Here is a 21,337-nt window from a genome sequence, read left to right as displayed (position 1 = left end):
GTACTTCCAACTTTGTTGGAAGGTCAAATAATTTTATGCTTGACCATATTTATACCACAATACATCAACATTTATGCCATCAAATTAGTAGTATGAGATTCATGATAAGATATATTTTTATTATATACCTATTTGGTTTCACAAATATTGATATTTTTTTCCGCAAACTCTGTCAAACTTTGAGATAGTTTGACTCTCCAACAAAATTGGAAATACACTCTTTAAAGGACGGAGGGAGTACAGCGGTGCCGATGGATGAATCACTACACACGGGGGGCGAGTAGAGCACATACCTTGTGGTACCATCCGCCTTGTCGCCTAGGGCAGCAGGATCATTGACCATTGTTACATTTTCCTAGAAGACCAAGGCACATACTCCCTTCGTTTGGAATTACTTGTCGTACAAATGGATGTATCTAGATGTATTTTAGTTCTAGATACATCCATTTTCAAGACAAGTAATTCCGAACGGAGGAAGTACAACCCTTTAGATGAGTATGTTATTGATATAATGATATTGCTCCTATTCCTAGAAAGTGCACAAGGAATACCTCAGAATTGTCATTTGGGAACAGAGGCTTGTACTATTTGTCAGTTCAGTTTTGGAAAGGCCTTTCCTCAAGCCACTGCCGTTGTGGACAACAAAATAAGACAACAATTTCCAATCAACAATAATGAGTTGCATATGCACATACAAGGTCTGAATCAGGACATGGTTTGATTGTTCTGATCTACTCTTCACCGTATCTAAGCCGCTCCTTTATACGGAAAACAGACCGAGTGCAAGCTAGAGAAGAAAATGCAGCCCAGTACAGAACATATACTTAATGCACACCTAGTAATACAAAATATATATACTTATGCACACCAAAATCAAAAAGCGTGGTATAGCACCATTAAGGAGACATGTAATAGAAACTATAACCACAAGCACTGTATATATACCTTTGCTTTTGCATATAACATGTTTAAAACGGACACGGTACATTGGGCAAGTTTCAATACAACACTTAGATGTGAGTTACATAATCTGCGTGTTGGGGGGCAGGCAGCAGGATCAACATTTCAGTACGACGAAGCCAAATGTTGTGAAATTGAGAACTTCATGGATAACTTGACCATAGTTGTTTAAGTCAGTTCTCTACAACCCATACAAAGCAGACATGTAGCCACCCTTGAAAGCGCAGGTTTACTCCGAGTCTGAATAATTTGATGAAGACCAGAGTGAAGAAATAGAAACGCGAGCGGAACCAAGTCATCACAGAAACACATAGCATGCACATGGAATACATGTAAGTGAAGAACATGTAATCAAACACGCATTCAAGCATGAGGAAGATGAACTGAAGAATAAAAGATAGCATAATGAAAGTCTTCAGTTCAAATTCTTCAGAAGGTAGATCACATATTCTTCAGCAGCGGAATAACATAAAGTTAAGGGGTGAAGAATTTGAAACTAGGTAGACTCGGTGAAGACACAACGATTTGGTAGACCAGTTCTAGTTGTTGTATCAACTGTATGTCTGGTTGAGGCGGCTGAGATGAACTCCGAAGACACGCAGTCTTCACTGTATTCCTCTTGAGCTAAGCTCACTTAAACCTCGTCCAATCACTCGTGGTAAGTCTTCAAGTTAGACTTCCAAAACCTGTGGTGGAGAGAGACGCCCTGTTTACAGAGCTCGGCAAAGAGGCGGATGAAGAGGAGGCACAGACGACTGCGGACTTCATCAGCTTTGCGTCGGTCGCGCCACCACAGTTGTTTGTGCCTTGCTGCAACTACCACGAGGCCACCCGTCTGCACGGCAACTCCAACGAAGAAGAGTAGTACATGGGACGTGGGCACTCTCCCGCAGCTTCACTTCCAGGGGGTCACGGCCGATCAACTTGCATGACATGGGGAAGACACGACGTGGGACACGAACGCCGCCATGACTGGCGATCATTTAGACTAGATTAAAAAAAAGTCTCGTCGGCTTTTGTTTAGTTGAAATATGTCAAAAATCTAATGGATTTGGTCCAGTTTAAATGGAAATCACTTGGTTTGTATGAAAAATGTCCGGTTTGTTCCAATTCACTTTGAAATGTATGCATGTATGATTGGATCTTATCCGCCTGGCATGACGGCCTGGTAGTCAGTCGCAAGGGCAGCCAACTCGTGCTTCTGCTCCGTCGAGAGGCTCACCCACAACGCACTAGAGCCCGCGGTCATAGCGGATGTGGGGTACAAAGGAGGATGTGAAGCGGACGTGTTGTGGTGCGGTTTGTGCCAAGCATGACTTCATTTAAATTGCGGATGCCCGCCAGGCCAAGCAGCGGGGTGTGTCAATGCGAACGCATGAGTTGGTTTCTCGACCAACGTGCCTCTTTAATGATAGCAGGCGGACGGACGGGCAACCCGTTCTAATGTGGTAGATATACATCCCATCCCATCTAATAACGTTTCTTCAACATTGAACAGGCGCAGACACCAGGACGCGACGCTCTCAGCCGATGCGCCGCTTCAATGTCGGCATCAATGAGGGGTCGCGTCCACTCTAGGCCGGCATGAATGCGGCCCTAGCACTATGGAGCATCTTGAATGCGCGGCAACCGCTTCACAAAGGAAAGGGCGCGAGAGAAGGAGAGGGTTTTGGGTGAGACCAATTTGTCGAAAGTGTGCATGGCAACAGTCCGAACGCCCGCAAATCCCCCTTTGTTTGCCTCTGGTTTACGGAAAAATCAACACCTAAACCGGTCCGGATTGGATGCCGCATTCGATGGCAAATCACATCCGGCGGGCAATTGATGGGTCAACGTTGGAGACGCTCTTACTGCAAGGAGCGTAGCTCAAGGGTATGGGCATAGTTGGAAAAAAAGCGTCACAAAAAATCATAGCAGGCAGACTATTCCGTAAAACAAGGAAATTACAGTGGAGATCATAGCAGGCTTTATAACAAATTCACACTGCAAATGGTTCACAGAAGAAATTACAGTTGAAGTTCAATATTCAGATCGAAGGGGAGTCACATTGGAGCAAAAACACATTACGTTTGTCGCTGCTACTACTCTAATAAGAAAAATAAGGGATAACAGCTTTCTCTTCATGATAGTATCTCTTCTGATCCGGTGCCCAATTCAGCCTTAGCTCTCCTGCTTGCCTGCCAACGGGAAGACACGATATCTGAGATATGTAAAACGCATCAATCAGAATAGAGAACGATGCCAGGTAGGAAAACATGTACCTAGCGATCAGGTGCTGATCGCCAACGCAAGCACAGATGACTTGTCTTCCTGCTGGGTTGGTCCACTCGAATTCATAGCCGCCAGTTCAGTTCCCACCGGGAGGTTTCCTTGTGCAGTGCTGTTCCCCCCTGAACTCTGGCCATTGCTGGTATTCACTGGAGAGGGCCTTCTGACTGTGCCATTGTTCACTGTTGGCACAATCTCTCTGTTAGCTCTTGCAGTTCTTCCTGCAAGCCAAAAGACTAGTACATTAGTACTATACTAGTAAATGGCACGTGCTTTGCACGTGTAGCTTTATGAATGTAGACCAACATCACCAAGTGAACTTTGCAACTCAAAATAAGTAAAATACTCCCTCTGTCGCATATTTTAGTTATCGCTACAACGGATGTATCAACAACAACTAATATAGGACAAAGGGAATAAATAGTTACTCGCTCCAATCCGAATTAATTGACGTGACTTCTATGCAATGTCTTACTTACATTGTATATAGGTTGCGTCAGTTAATTCGTATTGGATGGAGTATATTCTTTTTAAGACCGGATAGACGGCTTCCTGAGGTTGGCCTTTAACATAGCAAACCATCAATGTAGGAACACCCAAGGATATTTTTTTTTGAGTTTCCTGAAATTCATAGTTTGACACACTTGTCTTCAAACAAAAAGAAAAAACAGAGGAAAAATATGTGCTCTTTGTGTTTGGTACTTGTACATATATCATCTACTTCAAAGCTCAAGCTTTGTCCTTCTTATCAGATTTTACAGAACAGCATAAAAAATATACTCTAATGTGTAACAACATATTTACAAATTGCAACATAAAAGTTTCAGTTTTGATTAGGCTAAACTTCTTCGCAAAACAGATTTCCCTAGACAGCTGACATTCCCCAATTTTCAGAGACATTTCCATTCCCCAATTTTCAGAGACATTTCCTTCAAAAACCATTTGCTACTGCACCATTGTAGACATGATCAGCTCTTGACATTCTTCTAGAATAGGCATCCGCATGGACTTGGTGCTTTGCAAACCTGCCCAGTAATTACATTTGTAAGGGAAAAAAATATTATACCACAAGGATGCACTTGGACAAAAAAATGCAAGAGGAACAGAGACAATTCTATGCTTGCAGGTAGCACCTTAAGTTACATTCACACGCACAAGATTGCATGTTTCTAATGTCATGGAATCAAGCATGGATGCACATGTGTAATTTTTATGCTTGTAAACATAAAGAAACTTGCAGTATTAGAAGTAACAATGACTAATACACCAATACCTGTATGTAAATTACATCAAGACATCTTTGTAGACGATATTTTTGGTGCTTTTTCCCGATGGATCAATTTCCTTATTTGGCTTTGCAAGTATTCTTGTTGTTTGTCTTGACATCCCTCTTAATAAAGCAACATAGAGTTGACCATGAGAGAACACCGGCTCTGGAAGATAGATGCCAACATTTGGAATAGTTTGACCTTGAGCTTTGTTGATTGTCATTGCAAAGCTGAGTCGAATTGGAAATTGCTTTCTTTTAAACTTGAAGGGGAGTACATCATCTTCTGAAGGATATAGAGGAATTCGTGGAAGGAATACTCTTTTCCCAGCATGTTGCCCGCCAATTATTTCTGTATCAATAGCGTTCTCTTGAAATGCTCTGATAATAAGTCTTGTTCCATTGCACAATCCGTTAAAAGGATCTAGATTGCGAAGTAAAATCACATGACAATTAATCTTCAGTCGAAGGACATGTGGAGGCAGGCCATTAGGTGTGAGTGAGTTTAGAAATTCAGGTGGGTAGTAGTTATGTGGATCATCCACTGCTGAATCAAAACTATAGTAGATTTGTTCTTCCCCAGGAAAGCGATCAATAAGCTTCTCGTTTAGTTCATCAACATATTCATTCTTGGTGGAGAGAATGGCGCGAGTACTAATATAAGATGGTGATATTCCATTCTGGCCAAGTGAAGGAAAGATATCATTAATTAACTTACTGACAGAGTGTTTTGGATCTATGTATGGTACAACAATTTCATCTGGTAGGCGCACATAATCTTGGCCGATTGATTCTTCTGTACCATCACCAATTCTTAACAGAAAATCTGAGAACCATGGATCAGATTGTGCTCTCATATTACGCCATAATTTTATTTGTTTTATACACCGCCAAAGATACGATTTTTTTAGTGTAGCATCTGTAATTTGTGCTCTTGTGCCTCGCCTCACTACAGGGAGAACTTGTCTGAAATCTCCTCCTAACACTATGACCTTTCCTCCAAATGGAGATAGAACACCAGTAATATCTTGCAAGGATCTATCAAGTGCCTCCACAACTTGAAGTTTTGTCATGGCTACTTCGTCCCAAATTATCAAGGACGCTCTCCGAAGCAACTCTGCAGTCCCACTCTGTTTACTGAAGCTGCACAAACTGTCATCATGAATATTTACTGGTATTTTAAATCTCGAATGTGTTGTCCTACCGCCCGGCATGATGGACGCTGCAATTCCAGATGTTGCAGTTGCAATTGCTATTAGCCCCATGGAACGCACTTTAGCGAGTAAAGCTTTATAGAGATGTGTCTTTCCTGTACCTCCTGGACCATCAATAAAGAATACCTTACTCTTCTTTTGTAGGACGTGATGCATTATCTCATCAAAGGCAAGTCTTTGCTCACAATTTAGTGTTGCATAAAGGTCCAGATGCTCTGGATCAATATTAATAGACATCTCTTCTATTACTTCTCTACAATTAGAGCCAGCCAACTCAGTGCCATCTAGCATTTCTGGAAGATCAAAGCAACTGATGTCCTTCCCCATTGAATATAGGATATCACTAATATCTCTAAGTACCATCTGCTCTATAGATTCTTTATCAGTTGCGCTGCCCTGCTGAAAATCATCAGCCATGGCCTCAAAATGCTTTTCCCATAATTCACGGACATTTTTTACCTCACAGAAAACCAATATTGTAGCAAAAAGCCTTCTAAAGGCAGAAGGCATTGCAAATGTCGCAGCCTCGCTCGGACAATCAGAAATACTACAATCAGCCTCAATCAGACCCCTTCTTTCTGCGGCCTCTCTAAAAGTGGCAAAAACAAAACCATCGACAGTCTGTAAATCCTCAAAAGATGTAGCCCCTCTCACATGATTTAGCAGTATCCTCAAGTAATAGCGTTCTCCTTCAGCTGGGTGTGCAACGACAAGTCTCCCTACTTGTATTTTCTGTTTGCGACGTTTCCAGCTCTTGGTACTATTATTCCATACAAAAAATTCTGGAAATTCCTTGTATAAGAAATTCCTGGCATAACTATCAATAGAGTTCATTCTGAAGTATTCAGTTAGCATTGTTCTCGAAGACGATCCTTTGCAGACCACATCCTCTAATTTTTCTGAATCTTTATAGTGAACAAGGTGCATATTTGGCAGATGGACTTGTAGCTGTATAACTGATGGATACATCTCACTAAGGTTGAAAGAGTAAATCCTCCAGATTGCTTCCGGAGGTGAAATAAACCTTGCATCTCTATACTCACGAATTTCATTAATAACTGCATCATCTTCTGCGGCTTCGTTGACAATGGAGGCACGATCATTACCTTTGTAGATGTATTTGAATAAATATTTCACAGCCTTGACGCTAGAGCAAACTTCAATATTTATATGGCAATTGTATCGAATAAGTAAATAGGGATTGTATGACAACCCATCTATTATCCAAAACTGCACCCCTGATGCGCACTCGACGGCCGTCATTCCTGCGCCTATAAATTGGATAAGAGTCCTCTCCTTGTTGTGTAGTCTCTGCGAAATGTCGAGGATAATGATACCGACAACTTCCATTTTCCATGCAAGGATTATTTATGTTGAGAACTCCACATGGGCCGTGCATCATGTGCTTAATAACTAAATCATGCAGCATAGGATATTTATCATTATCAGGAATTTCAGCTGATATTATCTCATCATATTGGTCCGGATTAGTTATCTTGTAGTTTGATTTCAGAATTATTAAAAAATGTGCATGTAGTAGACCTCTTTTCTGAAATTCAATTACGTGCACATGTGCAGCAACTTCACCAAAGAATTTCTTCTTAAACAAAAGATCCTTTAAATCCTCCAATTTTGCCTTGAAGACTCGTGCTACCAAGTCCGGCCTGTCTTGTGGTGATTGACCTTCTGCTAGTTCTCTAGTTATCTCTTCCCAATGTGGGTTGCAAGTCATTGTAAGGAATATGTCTGGTTTCCCAAACCGTTGGACCAAAGCCATTGCATCCAGATATCTTCGACGCATATCTCTTGGTCCTCCGATAAATGATGGGGGAAGCACAATGCGCCTACCTGTCATGCACCCACGTGTTTCACCGGCAACAATGCTATCGACCAATCCTTGATACAAATCTGCTCTGATGAGAACCTGAGTTGATGGCTTTGACAAGAATGCGAATCTTATTGATTCAATCTTAATGTACATATCAACTATATATTGTTGTGTCAATCGCCTTCCAAAGAGTAAGATGTTAAACTTCCCAGGTCTAATTTGCAGCTTGAAACAATAATATTCTCTTGGTGAGATGCAAGAACCAGAACTATTCTCTAGCATTCCTATAGAATCCAAAATAATATATGATTATTAAATAGTTCTAGAAACTAAAACTTTGAGCATGTAACCAATTAATGTATGATGGAAACTTACCTTCTATATCAAAACCATTTGCTTGATTGTCTATTATTTTCCTAGCATGTCGACTTAATCTGGGCAGATCCAAGTTCCATCCGACCTCTCCGTTTGGGAAAAACAACGGATATGATAGTGGATCATAGCAACCATGATATGCTTTTATATATTGTGGACGGTCTTATACACCATAAATCATGATACTTCTATCAAAATGACCTCGAGGATCGCTTCCCTCGACCCAAATTGCTGCCACCTGTGATGCTGTCGGAGCATTATATACTCTCTGGTCTAAAGCAATATTTGTGTTGAGCTCAATCCTATACTCGCAAAGGTTTGGAATGGAGCCGAGACTTCTAAAGATATGGACATAAGGATTAGATGAGAGTATGCCCAACAATTTTCTGATGAGATCTTTATCAAGGTTAGGTGAATGACGAAATCTTTGCTGTAAATCTGCATCAGTGTCATAAAAGTACAGTTATAGATGCTTGGGCCCATCATCCTTTGGCACTAATTGGTCAATTCGATGATAAATTTGACCTTGTGCGCGGAATGTGTAAACTCCAGATCTGTTATTGCAAAAACGTTGATCCAAGACAACACCAAGAGATGTAAAGGAGAAGTGAGAATTGAAGTAACGTATGTTATCCCGGAAATACTTCGCATCTGGATCTTGGCTGTTGTACAGTCGACGTAATTCATCAGGGACTGGTGGAGTTACTATTTTAACTTTTCCACCCATGCAACAAAACGTTGGTTTCTCATACTGGAACCTTTTTGCATTGCAATGCCTACAGTCAGGAAATGGATCTAGAAGATGATAATCAGTGGGTAAATTTTGATATATATGATCATATGGATCTGCCTGAATGCAACTTTGGGCATTATTATTTTCTAAATACGACTGAAATTCAAAACCTGCATTTTTTATTAGGCTAGATTAGAAATACAAATCATATTTAAAAGTAATATTGTCGATTAAGTACAGTAATACTTACCATGCCCACTAAACATACGAATTTCTTCATCAGGGTCATCATTATATCCAAGCATTTCTCCTGTTTCCCCAATGTTATCTGTTGATTGTCGAATCATCATATACGTCACACAATGTTTTATATGGACCAATATAATAGATAAATGCTAGTTGGTACTGAGATTACCTTGAATGGCAGGAAAAGAATCCTTTGGCAGGTAGATGAGATCTTCATGTTGACGGCTGGTATGACCTTGTAGTTGCACATGAGTATATCCAACTGTATTTTGTAAATTACTACTGATTGCCCCATCAGATGTATCTTGTGCATGGCTGCAACTTGCGTCTTGAGACTTTCTTCTTCTTTTATACTCACGGCCTCTTTGTAAATATGCTTCTTTTTGTTCAGGTGCCAATTGGGAATACCAGCTAGTGCCGTGTCGCCGCTTACATCCACTGTTATTTTTTTGCGCATCAATTACAGCTTGGCCTTCCGAAGCAATAGGAGATACAGAAATTCCAGATGGACTGATCTTCAGCCGAGTACCCTTTTTTGGGTGGCACATGTTTGGCTGAACAAGGACGCTTTGGTCAGATGCAGACACATCATAACTATCGACTGTTGTCACTGTTTTTGACATTACAACAAACAAATTAGTCTGTAATATTAGTAAACAGAAATGTATTAGTACTAAATTAATATATTTTTATCAACCTCGTTTCCTTTTTGTCAGACACCTACTTTGATGGACCCCTGAACTGTGTGTCATAGAACCTGAAAATGGAAGGCTTTCTTGTTCTTGTAACATAGTCACGGCTACTTCTTTCCCTGGCACACAAATTGCAGACTAATGTCACCACCTAATCATGTATAATGAAGATGCTTATTTTACTTATCATCACACAACAAAGTACCTTCTGGCGTCGTAGAAGATTCAGTTGGCAAGTGTGTGTTATCATTGGTACTCATACTGGTCTCCCCTCTTACGGGTTGCACAGTCTTACTAATTGCACTGTCACCTCGCTTGATTCGTTTGTACTCACGATTCCTTTTCAAATAAGCTTCTCTCTGTTGTGGCGTCATCTGCATATACCTAACCCGATCACGGTAACGTTTGCGTTGAGAAGGATCCGTTGGTACAGCACCGGTTTGTTCAGTTAGGTGACGATATTGATCTACAATCATCAGCTTAATGAGACACACACAAGAAAAGATTGGTACTGAACTGGAATTTACATTTCAGGCAATGCAGAGAGAGAGGGAAAGAGAGAGAGAGAGAGAGAGACAGAGAGAGAGAGAGAGAATGTTCTTTAGCCAACAATCATTTTTTCATGGGTAAACAGAAAATATGAATTCATTATTGCAGTTGATGTCTGTCAGTAATGAGTGTCAATCATATTTCTATCAAAATAAATATTTTAAATGTGAACAACGAAATGGCCCAAATAAAATAGCAGAGTCATAAAAAATCAAGAAAAATAATCAAATCATCTTTCGTGACACACTTATCTCAAAACATAGTAGCTTTTGTAGTCTACGTACAGAATCTGCAACTTACACTGGCTTAGTCAAAAACGCAAACACCTTGCACGCAAAGAAATAGCCAAGAAAATCAACAAGGTATAACCAGCTAATCCTAATGACAGGAAGCAATCTGACATAAAGGAATTCTCCAAACTCATAACCATCAACAGAAACAGAAAAACGGGAATGTAGAGAAGGAGCAACTCACATGTGCTTTCCTCCCGTGCTGTTGGCCATCCGCACAAAGAATGTGTATTGTACATGGCGGCTTGCCGGTGTACGGCGCGGCTGGAGAGAGCGAAGAGACGAAGACGCGCGAATCTGAATGAACGGAGATGGGGCGCAAGAGTGGCACACTTCAGAACAACCAAGCCCTACGATCTCAATAGCAAGGTCGTCAAAGAGTTGAGGTACTCTGCAAGCAGATGGAAATGGAATTTTAGCAAGATGTGAGCGGGGAGATACAGGCAATGGGAGACAACGGGGATGGAGTTGTGGCAGGATGATAGCCTTGGGCTAGCCCGGGATGAAGGTTTTTGTTTTTTCCTTTTGAAATCGGGATGAAGCTTGAAGGTATGCAGTCTTTTCCGTTCCAGCAGAGCGCGCGCGCGGGGCTCTGTTTCAATTAAATTATTCCAAACATCGTGAGCCGTGGAGCTATCGGGAAGGTGCGAGTAGCTTCCGAACGCGTGAGCGTGCGGGAGACAGCGCGGGAAGGGAGTGGTGACGAATCCAACTGATTGCAGCCGTCCGATTCAGTGAAGCTAAGGGTTGATGAAGGGTGGATAAGGGGATATGTGGTGAAATCAACGGCTAGAAGTGAGTTTGTGTTACTTGGCGGGAAACAAGAGTGGAGTGTAAATCCAATTTTAAAACTGATGCATTATAGTAGTAGAGATAATGGCATAAAAGAAACTAGGTTGACAGGAAGTGAGGCTTAGTAGTGTACCATGTTTGAACCACTTGTACACCTTGTAACCCACGCCGATCAAACACAGCAACGCGCATAGCCACGCGCCAACCTCTGTTGATATCTCGATCTGCAGACTTCCATGGTCATTGGTTGGAGTAGGGGAATTCATGTCCTTTGGCATCGGAGGAGGCGGACTGGCGGGCAGAGATGGAGCAGATCTCCCAGAGAAGTCATCACAACTTTGGTACGGCTTGTCCCCGGAACGTCTCTTACCTCCACACCCCAGATAAAGACGAAACAAGGCCCTGGAGGTGGTTCCGGAATCAGCGATCATCGGTTGGTCGACCACCGAACAGAGACAGCCAACAATGTCAACCGTGTGAAGAATGGCTGAACAGCAAGCATCACTCATGGGCTCATCTCCATCTATGCAGTCCTTGGAGATTGCGATGGCCAGCTCGGTGGCATTGCAACCTTCAACAGATTGGAAAGAGGAATGTCAGCATTGCGTCTAGGCCTAAACATGTAAAATAGTACTAGGCTAGCACGGATAAAGAATGCAAATAAATCAAAACGAGCTCGAACTCCCATAAGAAAATCAATGTGGAACAACTATCTTATTCTGCCTGTATCTCAAACATGGAGAGCAACCAACAAAAAATATTGCCAAAACGAAGTGCCTGCGCACGGAGCGGAATCGCAACTCGGCAATAAAACCACAGGTCGATGTAATTTGCGGGCATAGTCCACATGACAACTATGAGCACGGGGAACATGAATATGACCTGAGACCGAGGCGTACGCGGAGGGAGCAGATCTGAGCGCGGCGACGGCGAGCAGCATCACCATCCAAGCTGCTGTCGCACCAGCCACACCGGCGTAGGAGGACGCCTTCATCTCGTCGCGACCCTGAGAAAAAAAAAGGCAGGCAGGTCATGATGCAGTGCAGATCTAGGAGAAAACATGACGAAAATAATAGCAGCGACCCGAAAACTGAAAACACCAAGAACTAGCGTCTCCTCGGGCCTCGCTCCCACAGCCCGATTCACCGCCTCTACTCCACCGCCGCTCGCCTCGCCAGAGAGGAGCGCTTCTTCACCGCCGCCAGCCGCCTGGAGAGGAGCGCACGTCGACGCCTCCGATTCGCCGCCTCCGGCAGGGGTACCCATACCCCCGCGCGCTCGCCTCGTCCGAGAAGAGCGCAAACAAATCCGCTCGGGCTCGGCAGCGGCGCTCCGGGCTTCACCGCCGCGGGCCTCGAGCCTCGCTAGTCGCTACCCTCGTCTCGATTCGCCGCCTAGCTCTGCGATACTCACACCCCCGCGCGCTCGTACCGGTACATCCGCCCTCACGCGCCTCGCCCGACCAAGACGGGACGCACGCATTCCTGTCCTGCAGCGAGACCCGCGCGCTCCCTACGCCACCGCCGCCCGCCGACACTCACCTCGCCGGAGAGACGCGCGCGCCCACGCGCCGAGGAACCACGCCACCGACCCCGAAAAAAAAAAGACCACGCCACCGAACGGATCCGGACCGGACCAGAGGAAACAAGAGCAGGACGGCGCTTGCGTACCTGGAGGCCGCCGCGGCGAAGAGGTCGCGCGGCTGCTCCTTGCTCGCCGGCGTGGCAGGAGGAGGAGGAGGAGGAGGGCTTGCGCTGCCTCCAAGGCAGCAGAGCAGAAGGCAAGGGGAATGGACGGATTTGTTTGTTCGGTCGGTTTTATATGTGCTGAGCAAGCGAGGGAGGGGTGGCGGGCTGGCGGCCGGCTGGCTTGGGTGGTGGGGTAGGGTGGGGTGGGGATGGGATGACCACGCCACGGGGGAGGATCCGTTGTGGCCGAAGGCCTTCTTGTCGATCAAGCCACACTTTTGCCCTGCCAAAAGCTGATAATCTTTGGCAGCGTTGAACCTCATCTGTTACGCCGATCCTTTTTCTTTTTGAATCTTGCTTACTGGACAACAGACGGTGGGAGGGGGAAATTTGGGATTGGGACGGTCTTGACAGTAGTAATCTTCTTTATCCCTCTTTTGTGGAAATGGGGCTGTTGCTAGTAGTTGCTTACTCCTCAATCCTAGTTTGAATTCAAGTTCAAGTCAAATTAAGCTACTACTACTGTACTCCGCCGTGGTAACACCACATCCGTGCCCCGCCGCTTCACTACTGTGTAGATGTAGATGGTTTTGCTTCATCCGTGCGCCGCCGGTTCCATTTGTTGTGCGTGCATGAACTAGGAGTAGGAGGGGGCGGCTCCAAATAATGGTGTTGATGATGTGGCCGTCTGGGGGAACGTGAGGGCTCTCACCCAACCCTGGGGCTGCCCACAAAGGAATTCGACTCAGCTCTCCTTTAATTTCTGGGACAGTGGTTATGCTGTTGTTAAACTACTTGTACGCACCGCCTCGCTGAATAAACGAAGAAACACCACACGTGCAAAAAAAATGAAGAAGAAAACGGGCTGTCTCCAAAATATAATCACTGGTTGTAATTGCTTTAGCCTGTGTAAAGCACTAGCGATTAAGGGCATCTTGACCGCAACCGTTCAGAGGATGCAGTATGGACGTGTTTAGCCGTCCACGTTGGGTTTGTATTGGTCAGTCGATCAATCTGGATGCATTTTTTTTTCGCAAAGCCGAAACAAACTGGCAAGCTTTGTGGGAGTCCAAATAGTAGCGACGTAAGACTTCAACACCGTCGGCTCATCCAAAACCCCTCCAGACCTGCATCCATCCTATCATCTTTCTCTGCATCCCTTGCCGCTCCACCACCCCGGCAGCCCCGTCACACCTCGCCGGAACTCGACGACTCTGTCTCCTCCGGTGCTACACCCGTGCTCCAGGCCGCTTCTCGTCCGCGGCCATTCCATACCTCTCCTTTGTTCGCCGCACAGGAACCATCCGCCCCTACGGTAGTCACCATGCCCAATAACTGGTCGATGAATTTTTTTTTTGTCCAACTTCTGTGAAGTAATGGATTCGGATATGGAGTACATATACGAGCACTCTGTTGAGTCGTCTGACGGCTCGTCCGATGAGAAGGGCTACATGGATTAGACGGCGATGATGCATGTGATCCTTGTAGATGCAGAGCGTGCGAAAGAGCATGTTCTCAATCTCAAGGGATCGACCAATGGTCATCGACTACTCAACCCACAACAGGGTGCGCGGCCATTTGAAGTTGATAGACGGCTACTTTGCCCTGGATGCCCTATTCGCTGATAATTTTCGTCGCCGCTCCCGGATGCGAAAAATTGTTTTCGATCGTCTCTACCATGGCCTCTGTTCCTTTGATGACTATTTCATCTTGAAGATGCATGTCGTGTGAAGGATTGGACTCTCTAGTTAAAAGAATTGCGCGGCCGCACTGCGGATGCTTGCATATGGCATGGCCGCTAATTCGTTGGACGAATACTTATGGATGTCTGAGAACATGCGGAGATGTCGTGGTAAGATTTGCTACTATCGTGATCTCGGTGTTTCGACCTTAGTTTCCATGGGAACCAACTGTGGCAGACACCGAGAGTATCTTGGCAATGTCTGAAGCAAGAGGGTGACTAGTTTTGCTCGGATCTCTTAACTGCATGCATTGGAGATGGAATAACTGCTCAAAAACTCTACAAGGGCAATATCAGGGTCATGTTAAGAAGGGAAGCCCATCATCATTCTTGAAGCAGTTGCATCGCAGGATCTTTGGATTTGGCACGTTTTCTTTGGCATGCCCGGGTCTCACAATGACATCAATGTGCTACAACGATCACCATTGTTTGCCAGGTTGACTTAAGCGAAAGCTCCTCATTGCCACTATATTGTCCATGGGCATAAATACAACATGGGCTGCTATCTGGTTGACGGTATCTATTCTCCGTGGGTTAACGTTGTCAAGACCATCTCTGACGTAGTTGGCCAGAAAAAGTCTCACTTTACCCAAAAACAAGAAGCAGCAAGACAAGATGTTGAGAGGGCATTTGGAGTTCTGCAGACAAGTTTTGCTGTTGTTCGTGGACCTGCTAAACAGTGGGATTCGTAGACCTTGTAGGAGTGATTACATGTTGTGTGATCATGCACAACGTGATCGTGGAGGATGAGGGTGATGATGCTGTCGTAGGTCTCGAATTTGTTAACACGGGTGATCCTATCGAAATTCCAGAGAAGAATCCAGCCACATTTGATGAGTTTGTTCAAATGCAGCAATAAAATCAACATTGAGCAATTGAAGCAAGATCTGATTGAGCATCCGTGGGTGGTTAAAGGGGACAACATTGTTGAAATGTAATATTTAAATTAGAACTATTACTGTATTTGAATATTTGAACGTTTTTTAGCTCAACTGAAACTAGATATGTTGTTGTTTTGAGCGTGCCGATCTATGGGATTAAAAAAACTGAGGGCGAAATGTATGCGGCTACCTTTTTCCCACCAGGTGGTTGTTGCGGCAACTTGACCAGGCTGAGCGGGGACAGACTGAGTTGATACGCATACCTCATTTAAGTGACAGATGACAATCAAACACGCCTTTGGATGTCCGGCTCCCACATTAAAGTCCGTGGACGGATGCGGTGTGTGATTTGCGGGTCAATGTTAGACATGTTTTAATCTTCAAGGTTTTCTTTAAGAAATATATTACCAGTTTTTCTTGCTCAAATTTTGATGCCCTGATTTTCAAACCCGTTTTCTTGCTCTAGTATTTGTTCACTGATTGAATGGTGCTCTTTTTCTAACGTGTTTGATTTGATCAGCATGGTCCTGGTTCTGGTCCGGCTGTGGTTTCTGCCCCCCTCGCTCGCATAGGCCGGGCGTCGTCATCTACTGTAGAGTAATGCAAAATTAGCCGTATTCACGCTGCAAGTTGTACTCGACTTTACCCTAAAAAAAGTTGTACTCGACTTGATAGCTCCTGCATGCAGCATAGGAAAAGCCTAGTGTCCGACAGGAGGAGGAGCACAGGCCGCAGTTGGTGGCTCGTGCAGTATGGTGCATCCTGTGATAGTTTTAAGCATCTACAGCGGGGCGCCTTAAACCCATCATATATGTTTAGACAGGGCCGCTCGAACATTGTCCGGTTATATTTTTTTGATTCAGACGGACTACTAAAATGGACTTCAAACGTCCGGACTGACCGGCACCATCCATATCTGGATATAGGGCGCCCGAACGCGCCTGCCACGTAGGACTGACAAAGGGTCCCACGTGGACTCGTCCGGAAACCCGACGGTCCGACGAACACCTCCTCCATCGCCGTGGTGCGAACGCGGCGTGGCGCTGCTCCGGCTTGCCACCCGGGAGCAAATTGTCCTACTTAACCCGGACGAAGTCTCATAGCCCCAGTCCATCCACCTCCCTCCTCTCTGCGCCGCCAGTCTGAGCCCATCCACCTCTTCCCTTGCTCCGACACTCTGTCCACGCTCCGGCGCTTCGCGTCATGGTCCGAAGTAAGATCACGTATTACGCAATGCACACGCTGGAGCGCCGCGCCAAGATCCGGCAGGAGATCCAGGCAAGACAAGACGCGCACGCAGCCCACATCGTTGTCAGAATGCCTCCAGACTCGCCGGAGCCAGAGGAGGAGGAGGAGGAGCAGTCGGGGGAAGAGGAGGAGGGGGAGCTGGCGTCGATGGAGGTGGGGGAGGCGGAGGAGCCGGAGCAGCAGCTGCCGAGCTTCAACATGGAGCAGGCGGAGGCGAAGTTCGCCGTCGCCCAGTCCGACGAGATGGCGGAGCGGCAAGCCATCCTAAAGTCCATCCGGGATGAGCCCTATGTGAAGGCCAACAGGACGTTCCTTCGGTGGGAGCAGGCGGAGTCCGACGCGCTCTTCGCTGAACTCGATGTGGAGATAGAGACGGAAGAGGCCGGAGCAGAGCAGACGGAGACGCCAGAGGAGGCAGACCCGGAGCTGCCGCCAATCCTGCCGGAGCCGGGCATAGAGATCGTCGACATATCTGACGATGATTAGCTAGGTGATCACGTATGTTATTTTGTTTACATGTACTTGTATGAATTTAAGAATTTAGTACGAGATATCAGATGCAATCAGTGAAATTCAAGGCGTGTCCGGTCATAACGGGCGAACGCGCCCGGGCGTTTGTATATATTGCTAGTCAAACTGTCACGACGCCTGATCGGAGTAGTACTCTCTTTGTTTTCATCAACTCACTTTTTTTTCGAAACGGATCAACTTACCTTTTGACGTCGGAAGACTATAGTACTAATCAGGCGGGCAGGATTAGATTGGTACAACCAGCAAAAGCATGCAACAGTTCCTCTAAAACAATAGCATCCAACCGTTCCCTGGCCCCTGGGCAGCTTTTGTGATCACCAAAAAACAGCCAGCCTAGTAGAGAGTAACCAGAGAACCTTCAACAGAGAGAAAGAGAGAGAGAGTAAAAAGAGGGGTTCCAAAGTAAAATAAAATAGCTAGTGTATCAAAATACAGTACTTTTTTAAACCCTCTGCAGTGGATCAAGCTTTTGTACTACAGTGGAATTTAATGTGAGGGACCTAACGTAGTCTACAGTGGATTAAGAGTTGCTCGATTCATTTCAAACACGGTTAAGGGGCATCTCCAAAAGTTGTGTCACCTAGTGGCATCTTCAAATTCAAACGTTGCAAAGAAGCGGTCAAAATCGATTCCAATATATTACATCTAATTAGTTAAAGTTTATTAAAACCTAGCCTAATCTACCTAACTAGCCAGATGCGGATCTCGAACACTGGTCCTCCAATGCCACCTACATCACTGTCGTCGTCGTCGCTCCAATCATGGGTGCCGCCCTAGCTGCCGCGACATCCGTCCTGGGCTGCCATGTCACACTCGGGGTGGTCCGGCGTGGGTCACGCTCCGGTTGCAGGAGCACCTCCCACACCATCTTGGCGTTGAGCCTGTGTAGGTGGCGGCCGTCCGACTCTTTGTTCATCTTTGTCTGGTCGACCGCCCAGGCGGTGGCAAGCTCCAAGTCGTCGAGGATGCGTGACGGCGACACTTGTGACTTGGCGAAGGACTCCGAGCGTCGCTCCAGCAACATGAAGCTCTACAGGAGTGATGAGGACGTTGCATCCTGCGACGAGCCACTCGACCCGCCGAGGAGGCGAGGACCAACTCACAGTGTCGTAGAGGGATGGCAGGGTGGAGGGCGTCGAAATGATGAGGGTCCCCACAACGATGGGTCCAGTGTCTGTAGAGGCCCCATTTCGAGAAGCGAGTTCTACAGTGCCTCCGGGAGCTGCCAATCAAACTTGTCCTCGAACAAGTCTCGTTCGATGTGTGATCAGTCGACACCGTCATTGAAGTCGGATGAGCTGCCACACGCGTGCCTCCTGCTTGAACAATGAGGGTGTTGTCATGGTGGAGGACGATAACAACACGAACGACGATGAGGGGGTAGGCCATAGATGGCGGTGCGATCGGGTGAGGCCAAGACAATGACGTGTCCTACCGCCGCCGCGAACTGGAGCTCGATCTGCCACCGAATATGTGGTCTTGTCAGGGCGGTGACCGAGCCGAGCAGCCACATAGCCCAGCAGCGTTGGCGCTCCTCCGCATTAATCTTGTTGCCTCACGCGGCGAGGAACTGGGTGATGGGTGGCTTTCAGGGTTTGGATGGGCAGCACGGTGCACGTGTGAGTGCGAGAAAGGAAGGGGTTAGTTAAAAAGAGGGGGTGGGTTGTCGGCCGTCATGGCGGGCAATCCAAACTTCCCTGCTCCTTCCCTCGATTTGAGGCTATGTCCGACTGATCTGGTCGAATTGAAATAACGGGGAAGACTAGATCTCACATTAGGTGAGACCAATGAGATCACTCTTTTGATAATACAAAACATGTTCGAACATTCTAAAAATAATATAGACAAGATAAATATTTGATGTACAACCTCAAAAAGTTTCAGCTCCTAATTTGACCTACACTAATAGAAACAAAAAAGACAGAATCGAATGTTAATAGTGTCAAGATAATATTCTCCAAAAGCTGCCACCATTTGCACTCGAATTTGTCTTTTTTAAATCCTTAAATGTACATCAAGTTTTGAGCTGATTTTTTCGGAGTTGTAGACACACCCCGCAAATATATTGTCCAATAATTTTTTAAAAAAAGTAGCAATTTTTAACATGAATTTTTGTGGTTGATCTCACTGATCTTATCTAATGTGGGATCATATACTGGCCCTCCCTCCAAAGAGTTCACTTGATAGCATTTTATGTGTGACGGTACGATCCGTCTGATTATGATCCGCATAAATCGGAGCGATATAGAGAACTCCGTTTGAGGTGCTCTAATCGTGATAATTAAAGAGATCATGACAAAAGTTAGGCAAACACATAAACCGTCGGACACGTACATGCATGACGACGGGATGCATGCGAGGCCTCGGCTTACGTCACCCGCGTGCCCGTCACAACCCACATGCCACAGCTACACGATTGACCGGTCGTCCTGGCAGCTAGCAACTGAGTACTATTACGTACACTCTACGGGGCCTTGGTGGGGGCCAAGCCATGACGACTCGAGGTTCGGAATGATTCATGCACTGCGCGTTTTCGCGTTTCTTGTCCATGTTTCTCACGCACGCTCTCCTCAGATGATTTACCATCTTAGAGCATGTGCAATGGAGGCAGCAGCAACCTACTGCCCCATGCCCTCCACGTAGATAAAAAATATTGCAGGGAAGCTATCCTACAGTGTAGGCTATCACCTTGTGGACCAAGTTCCTTCTTTTTCCATCTTCTTTGTTTCCGTTTTCTCTCTTGCGTTGTCTTGCCTCTGCTTTTTCTTCTCCTTTCCTCTCTCTCCTCTCTTTCTCTTCCTTTTCTCCACAGGGCAGCGGTCTCTTCTGCAGGCTACTACTGCCACTCCGAACCGGCGTCCGAGGCTAGGCGTTGGCCATGCCCTTATGACTCTCAAAATTTTTTTTTTACCGTCTCATCTCCTGTTAGATGCGGTTTCCCCACCCAGTGAAGGTTCTAAGCATAATAATGTACGTAGATTGTTTATATGTCACAAGATGCCCTAGTTTCTGGATGAAGTTAATGTTCATTTGTTAAGTTTTATTTTAGAGTAGGTAGCCAGTTTTTTCTCTATTTTATATTGTAATAACTATCCAGCATGCCCAAGCAATCTGACAAACCACAAAAGTTTCGGTTACGCGGTGACGGCGTCGACCAGGTTGGAATATGGAATGACGACTCCAGCTTGGCTGAAGGCTGTACTCTTGTTGCAGCCGTATGCCCGCACTGTCCCTGCCCTTTCATCTGGTGGCGTTGCGCTCCACGGGTGGGCAGAATACTCAATGATACTAACTCTCACAAGCTCCATGCTTTCATTAAAAAAATCGATTTAACATGTTTTAAGACTTCCTAGAAAAAAAATTGTGAATGTTACAAGGAATGCGTATACAATCCCTAATTGTAAATCCAAATACAAAGTGCACATTGAGAAACTAAAAAGGCAAATCCAAATATGAACAGTGTCGTTTTTTCCTCACAAAAAGGAGATAATAGTGTCATTTTTTGCTCTACTATTTTTTTTAAACACTATTTATGTGAGATTTGTCTTTTCTGGTATCTCAATGTGTATTTCAAATTCTGTTATGAATATTTAGGACTTGTAGACACATGCCTTCACAAAAGAATCCAATTTTTTGTTGAAATATTAAAATTTGTTTTTTAAAGGTTGATATCAAGGGAGCATTTAAGGGATGGTATGACCTGATACTTTTGCTATGCCGGTGCCCTGCTCGCAAATATGGGTACATGACGTGGTTGGCTAGCACATGGTTGGTTCGTAACATGGATGGATGAATGAGATGAATTGGGTCTAATTTCTTGAGTGATTAATTTTATCTGTTTGATAGCAAGATTAGAAGATGAGTGATACGTCTCCAACGTATCTATAATTTTTGATTGTTCCATGCTATTATATTATCTGTTTTGGATGTTAATAGGCTTTATTTTACACTTTTATATTATTTTTGGGACTAACCTATCAACCCAGAGCCCAGTGTCAGTTCCTGTTTTTCCCTTGTTTCAGTGTTTCGCAGAA

The 21,337-nt window shown here is 45.2% G+C and overlaps 2 protein-coding genes and 1 pseudogene across 2 annotated transcripts; 1 reads left to right on the top strand and 2 right to left on the bottom strand.

Moving 5' to 3' along the window:
* Nucleotides 1–3,228: 3,228 nt before the first annotated feature.
* LOC147992170 (uncharacterized) lies at nt 3,229–10,661 on the bottom strand (annotated as a pseudogene).
* Nucleotides 10,662–10,772: 111 nt separating this feature from the next.
* LOC147992169 (uncharacterized) lies at nt 10,773–13,225 on the bottom strand. The gene is made up of 4 exons (XM_087538952.1): nt 12,851–13,225; nt 12,079–12,220; nt 11,348–11,785; nt 10,773–10,813 (listed from the first exon to the last, which is right to left on the bottom strand). The coding sequence occupies exons 1-4, from the start codon at nt 13,223–13,225 to the stop codon at nt 10,773–10,775; spliced, it is 996 nt and encodes a 331-aa protein (XP_087395078.1).
* A 3,694-nt stretch (nt 13,226–16,919) lies between these two features.
* Nucleotides 16,920–17,258, top strand: LOC147992168 (uncharacterized). The gene has a single exon (XM_087539897.1). It carries the CDS (start codon nt 16,920–16,922, stop codon nt 17,256–17,258), a length of 339 nt encoding a protein of 112 aa, XP_087396023.1.
* Nucleotides 17,259–21,337: the final 4,079 nt, after the last annotated feature.

Source organism: Triticum urartu, chromosome 1A (assembly GCF_056163025.1).
Source record: "Triticum urartu cultivar PI428250 chromosome 1A, HENAU_Tu73, whole genome shotgun sequence".
Lineage (NCBI taxonomy): Eukaryota > Viridiplantae > Streptophyta > Magnoliopsida > Poales > Poaceae > Triticum > Triticum urartu.
Note: the sequence above shows the minus strand (reverse complement) of the source record. Positions and strands in the feature narration are given on the sequence as shown.